Source organism: Prunus mume, linkage group LG2 (assembly GCF_029339155.1).
Source record: "Prunus mume cultivar Tortuosa linkage group LG2, ASM2933915v1, whole genome shotgun sequence".
NCBI classification, from domain to species: Eukaryota; Viridiplantae; Streptophyta; class Magnoliopsida; order Rosales; family Rosaceae; genus Prunus; species Prunus mume.
Genome location: NC_142699.1, coordinates 4,453,575 through 4,470,532, shown reverse-complemented (window position 1 = coordinate 4,470,532; position 16,958 = coordinate 4,453,575). Strand labels below are relative to the sequence as shown.

At 40.2% G+C, this 16,958-nt stretch overlaps 1 protein-coding gene across 1 annotated transcript; it reads left to right on the top strand.

Moving 5' to 3' along the window:
* The first annotated feature begins 367 nt into the window (after positions 1–367).
* LOC103319469 (E3 ubiquitin-protein ligase UPL2-like) lies at positions 368–16,886 on the top strand. The gene is made up of 17 exons (XM_008221012.2): positions 368–579; positions 799–922; positions 3,087–3,182; positions 3,259–3,465; positions 3,618–10,212; positions 10,325–11,427; positions 11,519–11,821; positions 11,903–12,101; positions 12,802–13,079; positions 13,188–13,480; positions 13,695–14,814; positions 14,895–15,041; positions 15,159–15,239; positions 15,327–15,552; positions 15,645–15,784; positions 16,320–16,426; positions 16,593–16,886. The coding sequence occupies exons 2-17, from the start codon at positions 827–829 to the stop codon at positions 16,693–16,695; spliced, it is 11,094 nt and encodes a 3,697-aa protein (XP_008219234.2). The 5' UTR covers positions 368–579; positions 799–826; the 3' UTR covers positions 16,696–16,886.
* The last annotated feature ends 72 nt before the right edge of the window (positions 16,887–16,958 follow it).

Below are 16,958 nucleotides of genomic sequence, written 5' to 3'. Positions count from 1 at the left end.
AAAGAAAATAAAGAGTAGGGACACCCATGTAAATCTTCGTTGATTTGGATATGATCAAATCCAAAATTTATTAAATTTTTGGTTATATCACAAATCCAACAAATTATGGGGAAGCATAGGTCCGCATTAACCCTAAACCTCAAAACATAGACTAAAGAAGGGAGAAAAAAGGCCCTAACTCTGTACAAGCCTCTAGTCCAGTGGACTCTGTGTTTCTCTTTTTATATTTTTAATTAATTAATTAATTTAATATCTGATTTTTCACTCATATAATTCTTTTCTTGTTTTCCAAGGGCTTGAAAAAACATATCGAAAAAAACAAGAGTAAAATACTAAAACAAAACAACTAAAGAAGAGAGCGAGACCTACACACACAGCCAACAACAATACAAATACAAACCCCACAACCTCTCTCCTTCTGTTCTCCTCTTCTTCTTCGCTTCGAATTTGGGGTTTCGCTTCTCTCTCTTCAAATCTCTCGCCCTTTTTCTCCTCTCTGCTCCGTACGGCCCTTCGGCCTTTGGCCTTTGGCCTTCGGATGTGTATGCATCCGTCGCCTCCGTCTCTCTCCTCTCTCAGGTACTCCTCTGCCCTCTCTCTCTCTATATCTATCGGTGTGTGTATACCTGATCTACTTTTTCAATCAAAAATTGAAATTTATGGTTTCTTTTCTTTTAGAGGTTCATGGTTTAGTCTAATCTCCGATTTCGTTTCTGTTTGCTTTTGATTATCTTTTTGTTTTCATGGGTTTTCATATGTTTTCTTTTTCTGTGTTTGGGTTTTGGGGGTTTGGAGTAGTTTAAAGTAGAGAAGCTGAGGTGAAAATATGACAACCCTAAGATCAAACTTGCCATCGAGGATTCGTCAACTTCTGTCCGCCGACGGTGCTCTCGGGCCGTCCATCAAACTCGACTCTGAGCCTGTGAGTTTCTCTCTCACTCTTCTCTTAGTTTAGTTTACTTTAATTTTACATTGAGTGTGTTGTGTTTTATTGTGCAAAGTTTTGAATTTTGTGCTTTAAAGATTAGGGTTTTATCTCAATCATCAAGGTTACTGATTGGAGATAGCCCATCAGGGTTGTCTTGACTGCTTTTCGATCCAAACGCTTAGATTTAATTAAGTTGAGGTTGTATTGGGCCTGAAAGATGTGTGATTTTCATCCTTAGAATTGGTTTTGTGCTTAGTTTTCGTTAGGGTTATTCTTAAGAATTATTTGGTTGTTTGGCTGCTGCTGCACAAGTGAACTTTCAATGCTTAAAATTTCTTACATAGGTAACCCACTGAGTTACTGCTTATTTTGTACTTCCTCTAATAGAGTGATTGCTTTATTATTATTAGTAGTACTGTTTTTATTTTATAGTATGCGGCGAGACTATTAGTTTTAATTTGGTGTTCTTTTTTTTAATTTTTTGCTGTTGATATTCTATGACTAATGACCAGCAGCGTATTCTTCAATTTTTCTTGTTCAATGTAGACTTTCTGATTTTGTCAGTTTTGTTATACCTTTTTGGGGTCCAGGAAGCATGGATACATTGTGTGCGATATGAATATAGTATGCTATTGGGTATCCTGGTACAACAATATTTGAAAATACAACACTGAATGCTTGGGATACACTAGCAATTGAAGTTAATCATGTGCAGTTGCATTCATTTTTCCTGAATCATGAAATATTCTGTGGTTATACGATGCAATAATAAGAAGATTATTTTATTTATATGATAGAGCATATTCTGAAATTATTTGGATTTTCTTTTATGTCTGGGTACTATACAAAAGCAATTACGTCGTAGCCCAAGTGGTATACTCTATAGACAGTATTGGATGCATGTTATTTCTTTTCCCTAAATGTGGATATACTTGTCTAAAATCAGATACTTGTTGGGTGTTGAAGAACAGTGTATTTGATCTATATCTGGTTTGAATATGGCACCTGAATTATATGTGCTACACATGTTTTGTTGTAATGTTGCCCAGTTGCTCCCTGTTCCCTTATGTTCTGTATACTTTACCTACATTTATCTTTATGTATATGTACAAATAATGTACGGACAGTATTAACATAAGTTTTGAAATAAAGAAGTTTGTTCCTGTCTATTGTTTTAAGATGCACCGCAAGTTTCTAGTGGTATCATTTCTAGGCCGAGTTAGTTGAAAATGCAGAGTCTTTGTATGGCTTGACTGATAAGTGAAACTGTAGAATGAGTTTAGATGAACAACCATTTTTGCCTGAACATGTGAAGCTCCAAATAGTGCGGTCGATAAATAAATTAGAAAGCTGGGGCACTCCAGGGTGGCTTAACGTTCATTTATTTTATGGTAAACTTTTGTTCATCAGTTTACTCACCCAGATCTCTACTGTGGGATGCTGGAAATCACGCATGATTTATATACTTGATCCGATCAATTTCAGTAGAGTCATTGGGTTCATACCATTGCCTAAAAGCAGCAGTCCAAAGTGTGAAAATATGTTATTGGAAGGAAGGTTCTTGTCTCTAATTTTTCATAGCCGTATGCCTTAAGCAACATAACTTTTCGTGTGGAGCAAAGCAATATCTACTCTGCACAATGCCCATCATGAAGAAAAGCCTCTGTTTAGCTGTTAATTTGATTGATGAGAAATAAGGTTTTTATAATAAAATATTTATTTAATTTTAAAATTTTAATGTGGGGGTTAAATTATTTTTTTATAGTTCTTTTGGTGGTTTTCCTATATCTATAAGTTTAATGCTTTCCTTATTGTTTTTTCATTGATCTTTTCTGTTTTTCCATATTTGTTTGCGTGGTGTGCTTAATTGGGCCTCCTTTAAGCTCATAACTGGATTTTGTCTCTGGGATAAGATTTCACTGATGCAATTTTCAAATTTGAGTGCGTTTGTGGTTAAATTTATCTCGAAGTAATGTTTCAGAGTTAAATATCTGCTTTTTTAGGGTTGTGAAATTTTGCATGCGGAGGGAGATATTTCTTCTCCTTTGTTGAGGATTATCATATTATGTTATACATAGCTTAGTTTCTCAACTACATTTTCTTCCTTCCTGACTATTTAATGGTGGGACACTTTTTGACCGTATTTTGTTGGTTTCAGCCTCCTAAGATCAAAGCCTTTATCAATAAGGTGATACAGTGTCCATTACAAGATATAGCAATACCTCTTTCCGGTTTCCGTTGGGAGTACAGTAAGGTGGTAGCTTCCTACTTTTCTGTGTAAAATTTGTTATTCTTTTTATCCTGTCACTAATACGGTGCTTTGACTTCAGGGTAATTTTCACCATTGGAGGCCGCTTTTTCTGCATTTTGATACATATTTCAAGACATACTTGTCTTCTAGAAATGACCTACTCTTGTCAGATAAAATCTTAGAAGATGATAGTCCATTTCCAAAGCATGCAGTACTACAAATTTTGAGAGTGATGCAAACAATTTTAGAAAATTGCCATAACAAGAGTTCATTTGATGGCTTAGAGGTATGCTGTTCTTGGAGCAAGGAATTTGTGTTTGTATCTCAGCCTATTGTGAAACTACATCTATGCTTTTGCTTTTTTAGTCTGATTTAGCTGCCGGTGCTATTATTTTGTGCGTGTCTTTTTAATGTAGCAATATTTTCTCTCCTTTTCAGCATTTCAAGCTCCTACTTGCATCAACAGATCCTGAGGTTCTTATAGCTGCATTAGAAACACTTTCTGCACTAGTGAAAATAAACCCCTCCAAGCTGCACGCTAGTGGGAAGATGATTGGTTGCGGTTCTGTAAACACATATCTCCTGTCTTTGGCACAGGGCTGGGGAAGCAAGGAAGAGGGATTGGGTTTATATTCATGCGTCATTGCAAATGAGACTACCCAAGATGACGGGCTGAATTTGTTCCCATCTGATGTAGAAAATGATTCTGACAAGTCTCAGTGTCGAATGGGTTCTACACTCTATTTTGAAGTGCATGGGAATGCCCAAAGTACAGAGGAAAGCTCCAGCAATGTAAATAATTCTTCCAGTTTGGGGGTTATACATATGCCAGATCTGCATTTGCAGAAGGAGGATGATTTGAAGATGATGGAACGATGTATAGAGGAGTACAGGGTACCTTCTGAGCTCCGGTTCTCACTGCTGACTAGAATCAGATATGCTCGTGCCTTCCGTTCTCCGAGAATATGTAGGCTGTACAGCAGGATTTGCCTTCTTGCATTTATTGTGCTCGTTCAGTCTAGTGATGCTCATGAAGAACTTGTTTCCTTCTTTGCTAATGAGCCAGAGTATACTAATGAACTAATCAGAATTGTCCGGTCTGAAGAATCAGTTTCTGGAACCATCAGAACCCAAGCAATGCTTGCCTTGGGAGCTCAGCTAGCTGCATATTCAGCATCTCATGAGCGGGCACGAATCTTGAGTGCATCCAGTATCAGTTTTGCGGGGGGAAATCGTATGATACTCCTGAATGTGCTCCAGAGAGCTGTTTTATCACTTAAAAACTCCAACGATCCAACTTCTCTTGCTTTTGTTGAAGCCCTTCTTCAGTTCTATTTGCTCCATGTGGTTTCATCATCAACTACGGGGAGTAATGTTAGAGGGTCAGGCATGGTTCCAACATTCTTGCCTCTTTTGGAGGATTCTGATCCTTCGCACTTGCATCTAGTCTGTTTTGCTGTCAAAACTCTACAAAAGCTCATGGATTACAGTAGTTCAGCCGTGTCTCTTTTTAAAGAGTTGGGGGGAGTTGAACTTTTGGCTCAGAGACTACAGATAGAGGTACACCGGGTTATTGGTTTGGCTGGCGATAATGATAATTCAATGGTCATTGGCGAAAGCTCAAGATACAGTGATGACCAGTTGTACTCACAGAAGAGGCTCATTAAAGCTTCGTTGAAGGCACTTGGGTCTGCTACGTATGCTGCTGGGAATTCCACCAGAGCGCAACACTCCCATGACAGTTCTTTACCTGCAACTCTTTCTCTGATATTTGCAAATGTAGAAAAATTTGGTGGTGACATTTATTACTCTGCTGTGACTGTTTTGAGTGAAACTATCCACAAAGACCCAACTTGCTTTTCTGCTTTGCATGAAATGGGGCTTCCGGATGCATTTATATCTTCAGTTGTAGCAGGAGTTCATCCATCTGCGAAGGCTCTTACATGTGTCCCTAATGGTCTTGGTGCTATTTGTCTTAATGCCAAAGGCTTGGAGGCTGTGAAGGAAAGGTCAGCATTACGCTTTCTTGTTGACATCTTCACCAGCAAGAAATATGTTGTGGCGATGAATGAAGCTATTGTTCCTTTGGCAAATGCAGTGGAAGAGCTTTTGCGCCATGTATCATCACTAAGAAGTACTGGTGTTGATATTATCGTTGAAATCATTGATAAAATTGCTGCCTTCACTGATAGCCACGGCACAGGGGCAGCAGGAAAGGCAAATGGGAGTACTGCTATGGAAATGGATTCTGAAGACAAAGAAAATGAAGGTCATTGCTGTCTGGTCGGTTCTGCTGATTCAGCTGCAGATGGGATCAGTGATGAGCAGTTCATTCAATTATCCATCTTTCATTTGATGGTACTGGTCCACAGAACAATGGAGAATTCCGAAACATGTCGGTTGTTTGTTGAGAAGTCAGGAATTGATGCTTTACTGAAGCTTCTATTACAACCCACTATTGTTCAATCGTCTGATGGGATGTCGATTGCTTTGCACAGTACCATGGTTTTCAAGGGTTTTACTCAACATCACTCTGCTGCACTTGCCCGTGCATTCTGCTCCTCCCTCAGGGACCACCTAAAGAAAGCTTTGTCTGGATTTGGGGCAGTTTCAGGGTCCTTTTTGTTGGAACCTAGGATGGCTTTGGATGGTGGAATATTTTCTTCTCTGTTTCTTGTTGAGTTCCTTTTATTTATTGCTGCCTCAAAGGACAATCGCTGGGTAACGGCATTGCTTACTGAATTTGGAAATGGTAGCAAGGATGTTGTTGAAGATATAGGGCGTGTCCATCGCGAAGTTTTGTGGCAGATTGCTCTTCTAGAAGATACCAAGTCTGAGGTGGTGGATGACAGTGCTGGTTCTACTACTACTGAGTCACCACAGTCAGAAACAAATACAAGTGAAACTGAAGAGCACAGGTTCAACTCTTTTAGGCAGTTCCTTGATCCACTTCTCAGAAGAAGGACATCTGGGTGGAGCATTGAATCCCAGTTTCTAGACCTTATTAGCCTATATCGTGACCTCGGTCGTGCCAGTTCTCAACAAAGAACACATTCTGATGGTCCTTCGAATCTTCGGATTGGATCCAGTCAGCAATTCCATCCTTCTGGGTCTTCAGATGCTGTTGGTCCTCTTAATAGAAAGGAGCATGACCAGCAGAGGTCCTATTACACTTCTTGCTGTGATATGGTAAGATCACTTTCTTTTCACATTACCCATCTGTTTCAGGAGCTGGGGAAGGTCATGTCGCTACCATCTCGTCGACGGGATGATGTTGTGAATGTTTCCCCTTCTGCAAAATCGGTGGCTTCTACTTTTGCGTCCATTGCATTCGATCACTTGAACTTTGAAGGGCATGCAAATTCTTCTGGATCTGAGGCTTCCATATCGACTAAATGTCGGTACTTTGGTAAAGTTATTGATTTCATTGATGTCAGTCTACTGGAGAGACCAGATTCATGTAATGCCGTTTTGCTAAATTGCTTATATGGACATGGAGTTGTCCAGTCAGTTTTGAAAACATTTGAAGCTACAAGTCAATTGCTCTTCACAGTTAGGGCTCCTGCATCTCCCATGGAAACGGATGATGGGAATGCAAAGCAGGATGAAAGGGAAGATACTGGCCATTCATGGATTTATGGTCCTTTAGCTAGCTATGGAAAACTTATGGACCACCTGGTAACGTCTTCTTTCATATTATCTCCTTTTACAAAACACTTGCTAGCACAACCCCTTGCAAATGGAAATATTCCTTTTCCACGCGATGCTGAGACTTTTGTAAAGGTCCTCCAATCTATGGTGCTGAAGGCAATTCTTCCTCTCTGGACTCATCCCCAGTTTGTTGATTGTAGTTATGATTTTATTAGTGCTGTTATTTCTATAATCAGACACATATACTCTGGGGTTGAAGTGAAGAATGTTAGTAGTAGCTCCAGTGCCCGTATTACTGGCCCGCCTCCTAATGAGACAACCATTTCAACAATTGTAGAGATGGGCTTTTCCAGGTCTAGGGCGGAAGAAGCTCTGAGGCAAGTTGGATCAAATAGTGTGGAGTTGGCTATGGAGTGGCTGTTTTCCCATCCAGAGGAGATTCAAGAAGACGATGAACTGGCTCGTGCACTTGCCATGTCTTTGGGTAATCCGGGTAATCCTGAATCAGACACTAAGGAAGCTGGTGCAAATGACAATGCTCCGCAGCTTGAAGAGGAGATGGTCCAACTTCCTCCTGTTGAGGAGTTGTTATCTACATGCACAAAGCTTCTGCAGATGAAGGAACCTCTAGCTTTTCCAGTTCGAGACCTACTTGTGATGATATGCTCCCAAAATGATGGTCAATATCGGCCTAATATCATCTCGTTCATTGTTGATCGGATAAAAGAATCTAGTTTGATTTTTGACAGTGGAAACAGTACCTTGCTATCTGCTCTTTTTCATGTTCTTGCTTTAATTCTTCAAGAAGACGCAGTTGCACGAGAAATTGCCTCGAAGAATGGTCTTGTGAAAGTTGCATCGGATCTACTCTCCCAATGGGATTCTGGTTCAGTTGGTAGGGAGAAACGTGAAGTTCCAAGGTGGGTAACAACAGCTTTTCTTGCTATCGACCGGCTGTTGCAGGTGGATCAAAAACTGAATTCTGAAATTGCAGAGCAGTTGAAGAAGGATGGTGTTAGTAGCCAGCAAACATCACTTAGCATTGATGAGGATAAGCAAAATAAGTTGCAGTCTGCATTGGGAGTATCTTCAAAGCATATAGAAGTAAAAGATCAGAAGAGGCTTATTGAGATTGCTTGTTCTTGTATCAGGAACCAGCTTCCTTCCGAAACAATGCATGCTGTTCTGCAGCTTTGCTCTACTCTCACCAAAACTCATGCTGTTGCGGTTCATTTTCTTGATGCTGGGGGTTTAAGTTTATTGCTTTCTTTGCCGACAAGTAGCCTCTTTCCTGGGTTTGACAATATTGCTGCTACCATTATCCGCCATGTTCTTGAAGATCCTCAAACTCTTCAGCAGGCAATGGAATTTGAGATAAGGCACAACCTTGTGGCTGCTGCCAACAGGCATTCCAATGGTAGGGTTTCTCCCCGCAATTTTCTATCGAGTCTAAGTTCTGCCATTTCTCGGGATCCTGTGATATTTATGCGTGCTGCTCAGTCTATTTGTCAAGTTGACATGGTTGGTGAAAGGCCTTACATTGTTTTGCTGAAAGATCGTGACAAAGATAAAAGCAAAGAAAAGGAGAAGGAGAAGGATAAATCTTTGGACAAAGAAAAAACACTGATGGCTGATGGTAAAGCTGCTCTGGGTAATTTAAATTCAGTAGCTTCTGGGAATGGACATGGCAAGGTTCATGATTCAAATTCAAAGAGTGCAAAAGTTCATAGAAAGTATCCCCAGAGTTTTGTGTGTGTGATTGAGCTTCTTCTAGATTCTGTGTGCACTTATGTACCTCCTTCTAAAGATAATGTTGTCGTTGATGTTCTCCATGATACACCATCTTCAACTGACATGGAAATTGATGTTGCTGCTATTAAAGGGAAGGGAAAAGCTATTGCCTCGGTGTCTGAAGATAACGAAGCTGGTACCCAAGAGGCTCCTGCATCTCTTGCAAAGGTTGTTTTTGTTTTGAAGCTTCTGACAGAGATCTTATTGATGTATGCTTCATCTGCTCATGTTCTGCTTCGGAAAGATGCTGAAATTGGTAGTTGCAGGGCCCCTAGTCAAAAGGGTCCTACTGCTGTATGCACTGGTGGAATATTTCACCATGTTCTTCATAAGTTTCTTCCATACTCACGCAGTGCCAAGAAGGAAAAGAAAGCAGATGGTGATTGGAGGCACAAATTAGCAAGCAGGGCTAGCCAGTTTTTGGTTGCATCATGTGTTCGTTCTTCTGAGGCAAGGAAGAGAGTTTTTACTGAGATCAGTTATATTTTTAATGATTTTGTTGACTCATGCAATGGTTTCCGGCCACCTGACAATGAAATACAAGCCTTTTGTGATCTGCTTAATGATGTTCTGGCTGCTCGTACTCCTACTGGTTCATACATTTCTGCGGAAGCTTCTGCCACTTTTATAGATGCTGGTCTGGTCGGATCATTGACTCGATGCCTCCAAGTGCTGGACCTGGACCATGCTGACTCGCCTAAAGTTGTTACCGGTCTTCTCAAAGCTCTCGAGTTAGTAACCAAAGAACATGTCCATTCTGCTGACTCAAATGCTGGTAAGGGTGACAATTCTACAAAACCTCCTGATCATAATCAATCTGGAATGGCAGATAATATTGGTGAGAGATCCCAATCTATGGAAACACCATCCCAGTCCCACCATGATTCTGCACCAGCTGAGCACATTGAGTCTTTTAATGCAGTCCAGTCTTTTGGTGGTTCTGAAGCTGTCACAGATGATATGGAACATGACCAAGATCTTGATGGAGGTTTTGCTCCTGCTAATGAAGATGACTACATGAATGAAAATTCGGAGGAAACAAGGGGTCTTGAAAATGGCATTGATACTATGGGTATAAGGTTTGAAATACAGCCTCATGAGCAAGAAAATCTTGATGACGACTCTGATGATGATGATGAGGATATGTCTGAGGATGATGTAGATGAAGTAGATGACGATGAAGACGAGGACGATGAGGAGCATAATGATCTTGAAGATGAAGTCCATCACCTGCCACATCCTGACACTGATCAAGATGATCATGAGATGGACGATGATGAATTTGATGAGGAAGTATTAGAGGAAGATGATGAAGATGAGGAGGATGAAGAGGATGGAGTTATACTGAGGCTGGAGGAAGGCATAAATGGGATTAACGTTTTTGACCATATTGAGGTTTTTGGTAGAGATCACGGTTTTCCCAATGAAACACTTCATGTGATGCCAGTTGAGGTTTTTGGTTCTAGGCGTCAAGGGCGCACTACTTCTATTTACAGTCTTCTGGGCAGAACGGGTGAGAATGCAGCTCCATCAAGGCATCCTCTTCTGGTTGGACCTTTGTCGCTGTCGTCAGCCCCGCCTAGGCAATCAGGTAAATATGCTTAAATGCTTTTAATATGCTTAAATGCTTTTAATATGCCTTAACTGCTATTGTACATTATTCTATTTGTTTTCTCCTCTGATTGCGGGTTCCTGACTTCCAGATAATGCCCGTGATGCGGTCTTACCAGATATAAACTCAGAGGTCACATCTTCAAGATTGGATAATATTTTCCGATCACTGAGGAATGGGCGCCATGGACACCGCCTGAACTTGTGGATGGATGATAACCAGCAAGGTGGTGGATCAAATGCAAGTGCAGTGCCACATGGACTTGAGGATTTGCTTGTGTCCCAATTGAGGCGACCAACGCCTGACAAGCCTTCTGAAGAGAATAATACAAAATCAGTGGATTCTCAGAACAAAGGTGAAACTGTAGAGTTACAAGAATCAGAAACAGGTGTAAGGCCTGAAATGCCCATTGAAAACAATGTCAATATTGAAAGTGGAAATTCGCCTCCTCCCGACACAATTGATAACTCTGGCAATGCTGATCTGAGACCAACTGCAGTGAGTGAGTCTGTACAAGCAATGGACATGTCTAGCATGCATCCACAGTCTGTTGAGATGCAGTTTGAACACAATGATGCAGCTGTTCGGGATGTAGAAGCTGTGAGCCAGGAAAGTGGTGGAAGTGGAGCAACTTTAGGGGAGAGCCTTCGTAGCCTTGATGTTGAAATTGGGAGTGCTGATGGTCATGATGATGGTGCAGAGAGGCAAGCCTCTGCTGATAGAATGCCACTAGGTGATTCACAGGCAGCTCGAGGAAGAAGAACAAATGTCTCTTTCGGGAATTCTGCCACTGTCAGTGCAAGAGATGTTTCTCTGCATAGTGTAACTGAAGTTTCTGAGAATTCTAGCCGGGAGGCAGATCAGGAGGGTCCAGCAGCAGAACAGCAACTTAACAGTGACGCTGGTTCTGGTGCAATTGATCCTGCTTTCTTGGATGCTCTTCCAGAGGAGTTGCGAGCTGAAGTTCTCTCAGCACAACAGGGTCAAGCAGCACCACAGTCAAGTGCTGAGCCTCAAAATGCTGGAGATATTGATCCGGAATTCCTTGCTGCCCTTCCTCCTGATATCAGAGCAGAAGTTTTAGCCCAACAGCAAGCTCAAAGGCTACATCAGTCTCAGGAACTGGAAGGTCAACCAGTTGAAATGGACACGGTCTCAATAATTGCAACATTTCCTTCAGATTTGCGTGAAGAGGTACACTGTTCAGGTTCATTGGGCTGTGTTAAATTCACAATCAAATGTGTAATTCAAGCTGTAATAAATTGTTCTTTGTTTTTGTGCTCAGGTTCTATTAACTTCATCTGATGCTATACTTGCCAATCTTACACCTGCTCTAGTTGCGGAGGCAAACATGTTACGTGAAAGATTTGCCCATCGTTATAATCGCACCTTGTTTGGTATGTATCCTAGAAACCGTAGGGGTGAGACTTCAAGACCGGGTGAAGGCATTGGATCTAGCCTCGAAAGAATTGGGGGAAGCATTGCCTCACGTAGGTCTATTGGTGCTAAGGTAGTTGAAGCTGAAGGAGCTCCCTTGGTTGACACAGAGGCTCTGCATGCAATGATCCGTGTACTCCGCGTTTTTCAGGTAGAATATGAGTGTAATAGGATTTTCCTTTTTATTTGCCTTCTCCTTTTTTATTGGAGACTGATAGACACAATTTTGCAGCCTCTGTATAAAGGCCAGCTGCAGAAGCTTCTGTTGAATTTATGTGCTCATAATGAAACCCGAAATTCTCTTGTGAAAATTCTCATGGACATGCTAATGCTTGATACAAGAAAGTCTGCTGATCACTCAACTGCTGCTGAGCCCGCGTATCGGCTTTATGCTTGCCAGAGTAATGTGATTTGTTCACGTGCACAATCTGGTAAGATCTCCTTTATGATGCATTAGTACCGAGAATGTTAGCCAATCAAGTGGTACTCAGGAACAGTATACAGTATCGTTCAGAGTTTTCTTTTGAGGATATAGCTGTAGTAATGAGATTTATAGTCAGAATGTTATTATCACACTCAAGGCAATATTATGATATAGGATAGTGGATGATGGGAACTGGTGGGTTTCTTTTTCCTGAATTAGTTAGGCCAACTTTTGGGGAAAAAAAGTTCCATTGTGATTTTTAACTTAGTTTCCATCTTAGTAAATTTTGTTATCCTTTTGCTCTAGTTAAGATGTCTTAGTTTCATCTCACGGGGCATATTATTTCCAAAGTGCAAACATTTTATTTATTTATATTTGTTGTTGTATAATTAGCACTATATATATTAAATATTATTATATTACTTTTAAATTTATACTTCCCTAATATGGCGTCCAGTTCATTCTCACTTTCCCCACAAATTTTTTTCAGACAAATTTTTGGCGGGCCGAGTACGTACCAAGTTTTGTTGTTATTTGTAGCTTATTGTTGATTAGTGCGTACCACAAAATTAGACGTTGTTGATGTTGTGTTTTTTTGGGTCCGTGAACTTGTTAATCATCAAGCACCCTTATCCTTTGACAAGTAGGATTGTACCTTAGCAGCTAATTTAGTTGTTGTTTTTAATGTCTTGCCTGTTACTCTATAGGTGTTCCTCCATTGGTATCTCGACGGATTCTCGAAACTCTGACTTATTTGGCTCGACATCATCCTAATGTGGCAAAGATTTTGCTTAACCTGAGGTTGCCTCATTCTGCCCTGCAAGAACCAGATAATATTGATCACACACGTGGCAAAGCTGTGATGGTTGTTGAAGAGACTGGATCAAATAAAAGTCATCAGGAAGGATATCTATCTATTGCTTTGCTTTTGAGCCTCTTGAATCAACCCCTTTATTTGTTCAGAAGTATAGCTCATCTTGAACAGGTGAGAATATGCATGAAATTTTATTTTATTTTATTTTGTGGGGACTTCTAATTTTCTGTGAAACTTTAGTAATTTAGATTTATACTCATCCAAATATTCTTTTTACAGCTTCTTAACTTATTGGAGGTCATCATTGATAATGCTGAAAGCAAGTCATCTGACAAACCGGGGGTTGGGGTTTCTGTTTCTGAGCAACCTTCTGCTCCTCAAATTTCAGCTTCAGACGCTGAGATGAATACAGATTCTGGTGGGACTTCTGTTGTAGATGGTACGCCAGATAAGGTTGATGATTCCTCCAAACCAACTTCTGGTGCAAGTAACAAATGCAATACTGAAAGTGCTCTGCTTAACCTTCCGCAAGCAGAACTGCGCCTTCTATGCTCACTCCTTGCACGAGAAGGGTATGGAAATTAAACTTCTATTTTGCTAGCAGCTTTATCATTCTATTACTAAGACCGTTTCTTTTCTTTCTTTATCCTTTTTTGAACTGTACTTTTATCATTATTCATGATTAATTATGAAGATTACTGATCAGGAGATAATTATTGAGGCTTATAGCTACTACTGAATTATATACACAACTTGTGAGTTTGACATTTTATCTTTTCAATACAGGCTGTCAGATAATGCATATACTCTTGTAGCAGAGGTAATGAAGAAGTTGGTGGCAATAGTTCCTCCCCATTCGAACCTGTTTATTACTGAGCTGGCAGATGCTGTTAGAAATTTGACTAGAGCTGCTATGAAAGAGTTGCACACGTTTGGTCAAACAGTGACAGCACTACTCAGTACCATGTCTTCTGTTGGAGCTGCTATTTTAAGAGTTCTGCAGGCATTAAGTTCCCTTGTTGCCTCTTTGATGGAGAAAGAGAAGGATCCACAGATTCTTGCAGAAAAGGAGCATACTGTTTCTCTTTCTCAGGTTTGGGACATCAATGCGGCTTTGGAACCTTTGTGGCTTGAGCTGAGCACTTGCATAAGTAAGATAGAGAGCTATTCAGATTCTGCCCCTGATTTGGCAGCTTCATATAAAGCTTCCACATCTAAGCCATCTGGTGTAATTCCTCCACTGCCTGCCGGCACTCAGAACATCTTGCCATACATAGAATCTTTCTTTGTCGTGTGTGAGAAGTTGCATCCTGGGCAGCCAGGCCCTGGCAATGACTTTAGTGTTGCCGCGGTTTCTGAAGTTGATGATGCAAGTACATCTGCTGGCCAGCAGAAAACCTCAGGTCCCACATTGAAAATTGATGAAAAGCATGTTGCTTTTTTGAAGTTCTCAGAGAAGCATAGGAAATTGCTAAATGCTTTTATCCGTCAAAATCCTGGTTTGCTAGAAAAGTCTTTCTCACTTATGCTGAAGGTTCCGCGATTTATTGATTTCGACAACAAGCGGGCTCACTTCAGATCGAAAATAAAGCATCAACATGATCATCATCACAGTCCTCTAAGAATTTCAGTAAGAAGGGCATACATTCTTGAAGATTCATATAATCAGCTTCGCATGCGTTCAACTCAGGATTTGAAGGGGAGATTGACAGTTCACTTTCAAGGAGAGGAAGGTATTGATGCGGGTGGACTTACAAGGGAATGGTATCAGTTGTTGTCCAGGGTTATTTTTGACAAGGGGGCACTACTATTTACAACTGTGGGCAATGAATCAACATTTCAGCCGAATCCCAACTCTGTTTACCAAACAGAACACCTTTCATATTTCAAGTTTGTAGGGCGAGTGGTGAGTACCAGAGTTATTTAGTGGCTTTTGTTTTACAGAATTGTTTAGTCAGAAGTTTATTCTGACATATACTATTGCAGGTTGGGAAAGCACTTTTCGATGGCCAGTTATTGGATGTTCATTTCACGCGATCTTTCTACAAGCACATTTTGGGGGCTAAGGTCACTTATCATGATATTGAGGCCATTGATCCTGATTACTTTAAAAATCTCAAGTGGATGCTTGAGGTATGTTTTCGACCACACGCTCTTCTTTCAGTCTCTTGCTCGCTTGTATGTTTTCAACCAGTTATTAACTCTCTCTTTCTCTCTCTCACCCCCATTTTCTTGCCCATCCTTTTGCAGAATGATATAAGCGATGTGCTAGACCTTACTTTCAGCATTGATGCTGACGAGGAAAAGCTGATACTATATGAAAGGACAGAAGTAATGAATATTTCATTTCCCTGGATGAACTAAATATTTCTGTTTAAGCTTTACATTTGTTATACTAACTTTCTTGATCATATGCAGGTGACAGACTATGAACTGATTCCTGGTGGCCGGAACATAAAAGTTACAGAGGAAAATAAGCACCAATATGTTGATTTAGTTGCGGAGCATCGGTTAACAACTGCTATTCGTCCTCAGATAAATGCATTTTTGGAAGGATTCACTGAATTGATTCCCAGAGAACTAATATCCATTTTTAATGACAAGGAATTGGAACTACTGATTAGTGGACTTCCAGATATTGATTGTGAGTTCCCTAGTCAACTTTTTATTTTTTCTGTATTGCCTTTATGTTGCAGGGCGTGCAATTCTTACACAGTTTGCTTCCATGTATTTCAGTGGATGACATGAGGGCAAATACTGAATATTCTGGATACAGCCCCGCATCTCCTGTCATACAGTGGTTCTGGGAGGTTGCCCAAGGTTTTAGCAAAGAGGATAAAGCTCGTCTATTGCAGTTTGTGACTGGCACCTCTAAGGTATTAGTTTGCATTCTTTTTCTTTGTTTTCTATACAACTGGGATACAATTAGGGACGCATTGATAACTGCTTCATTTGGAATTTTTTTTTTTTTTCCGTTTATTCAAGTAGTTGGCTTCTCATTGTAAAATGGAACATACTCTCTCAACTTTGGTTTAGTATTATGAAAATGTCCGCAAACCTTCGCATTGTTTTAGAAATTGGCATTGGAATTAAAAGAAGTGGCTGTGTAATTGGAGCATCACCTTTCAGAACATATGGAAAGGGTTCAATATACATGGGTCTCTTTAGTATGTATTGAGTTTAGTTGTAAAATTGTCTAGGTTTCCAGTTTACTGTCTTGCTATGCTTTCTAGTTTCCTTATTCAATAGATTCTAAATTCAGATGTTTGTAATTCTTCTTGAATGGTGTGAGACATGACCATTCAAGAAGAATTACATAATTATGTTAACATTTTAGATATTTTGGCGATGTATTATGGCATGTTTGTTGCATAAGACGCAGTGTGAGCATTGCTTTTTCTTTTTTTCTAGGTGCCTTTAGAAGGTTTTAGTGCACTTCAAGGGATTTCAGGCTCACAAAAGTTTCAGATACACAAGGCGTACGGCAGCGCTGATCATTTGCCATCTGCACATACTTGGTATCATCTACTTTCATCATCTACTTTTTTCTCAATAATTGTTAAGTCTCCAATTTGAGTATTTTTAGTGGCTTTGCTTCTGGCTATTTCATGTTTCAATTTTTGGTCCTTTTAATTAGCTTGTGGCACGTGCTTAGCTGAACAAAGCATTTACTTTTTTATGCAGTTTCAACCAGTTGGATTTACCTGAGTATCCTTCTAAACAACATCTTGAGGAGAGATTGCTTCTTGCGATTCACGAGGCCAATGAAGGATTTGGATTTGGTTAAGAGTTTAGGGGGTTATAAAGTGGTCACCATGTAGATAATATTAAATGTTCAAAGTTATATCATGGAAGGGTGTCAGTGGTAAATGGGCTAAGAGATGCTGAGTTTTTCTTGATGCATTATAAACTGTACAGTCCTTTTTTTCTTTGCAATGAAAGTGTCTTTGGCAGTTATTTTTTGCCAATTTGCTTTCACTCATCATTTTATAGCCTGGTAACCTTTTCTTTGATCTCTCTCTCTCTCTTCCCTCCACCAACCACACCATG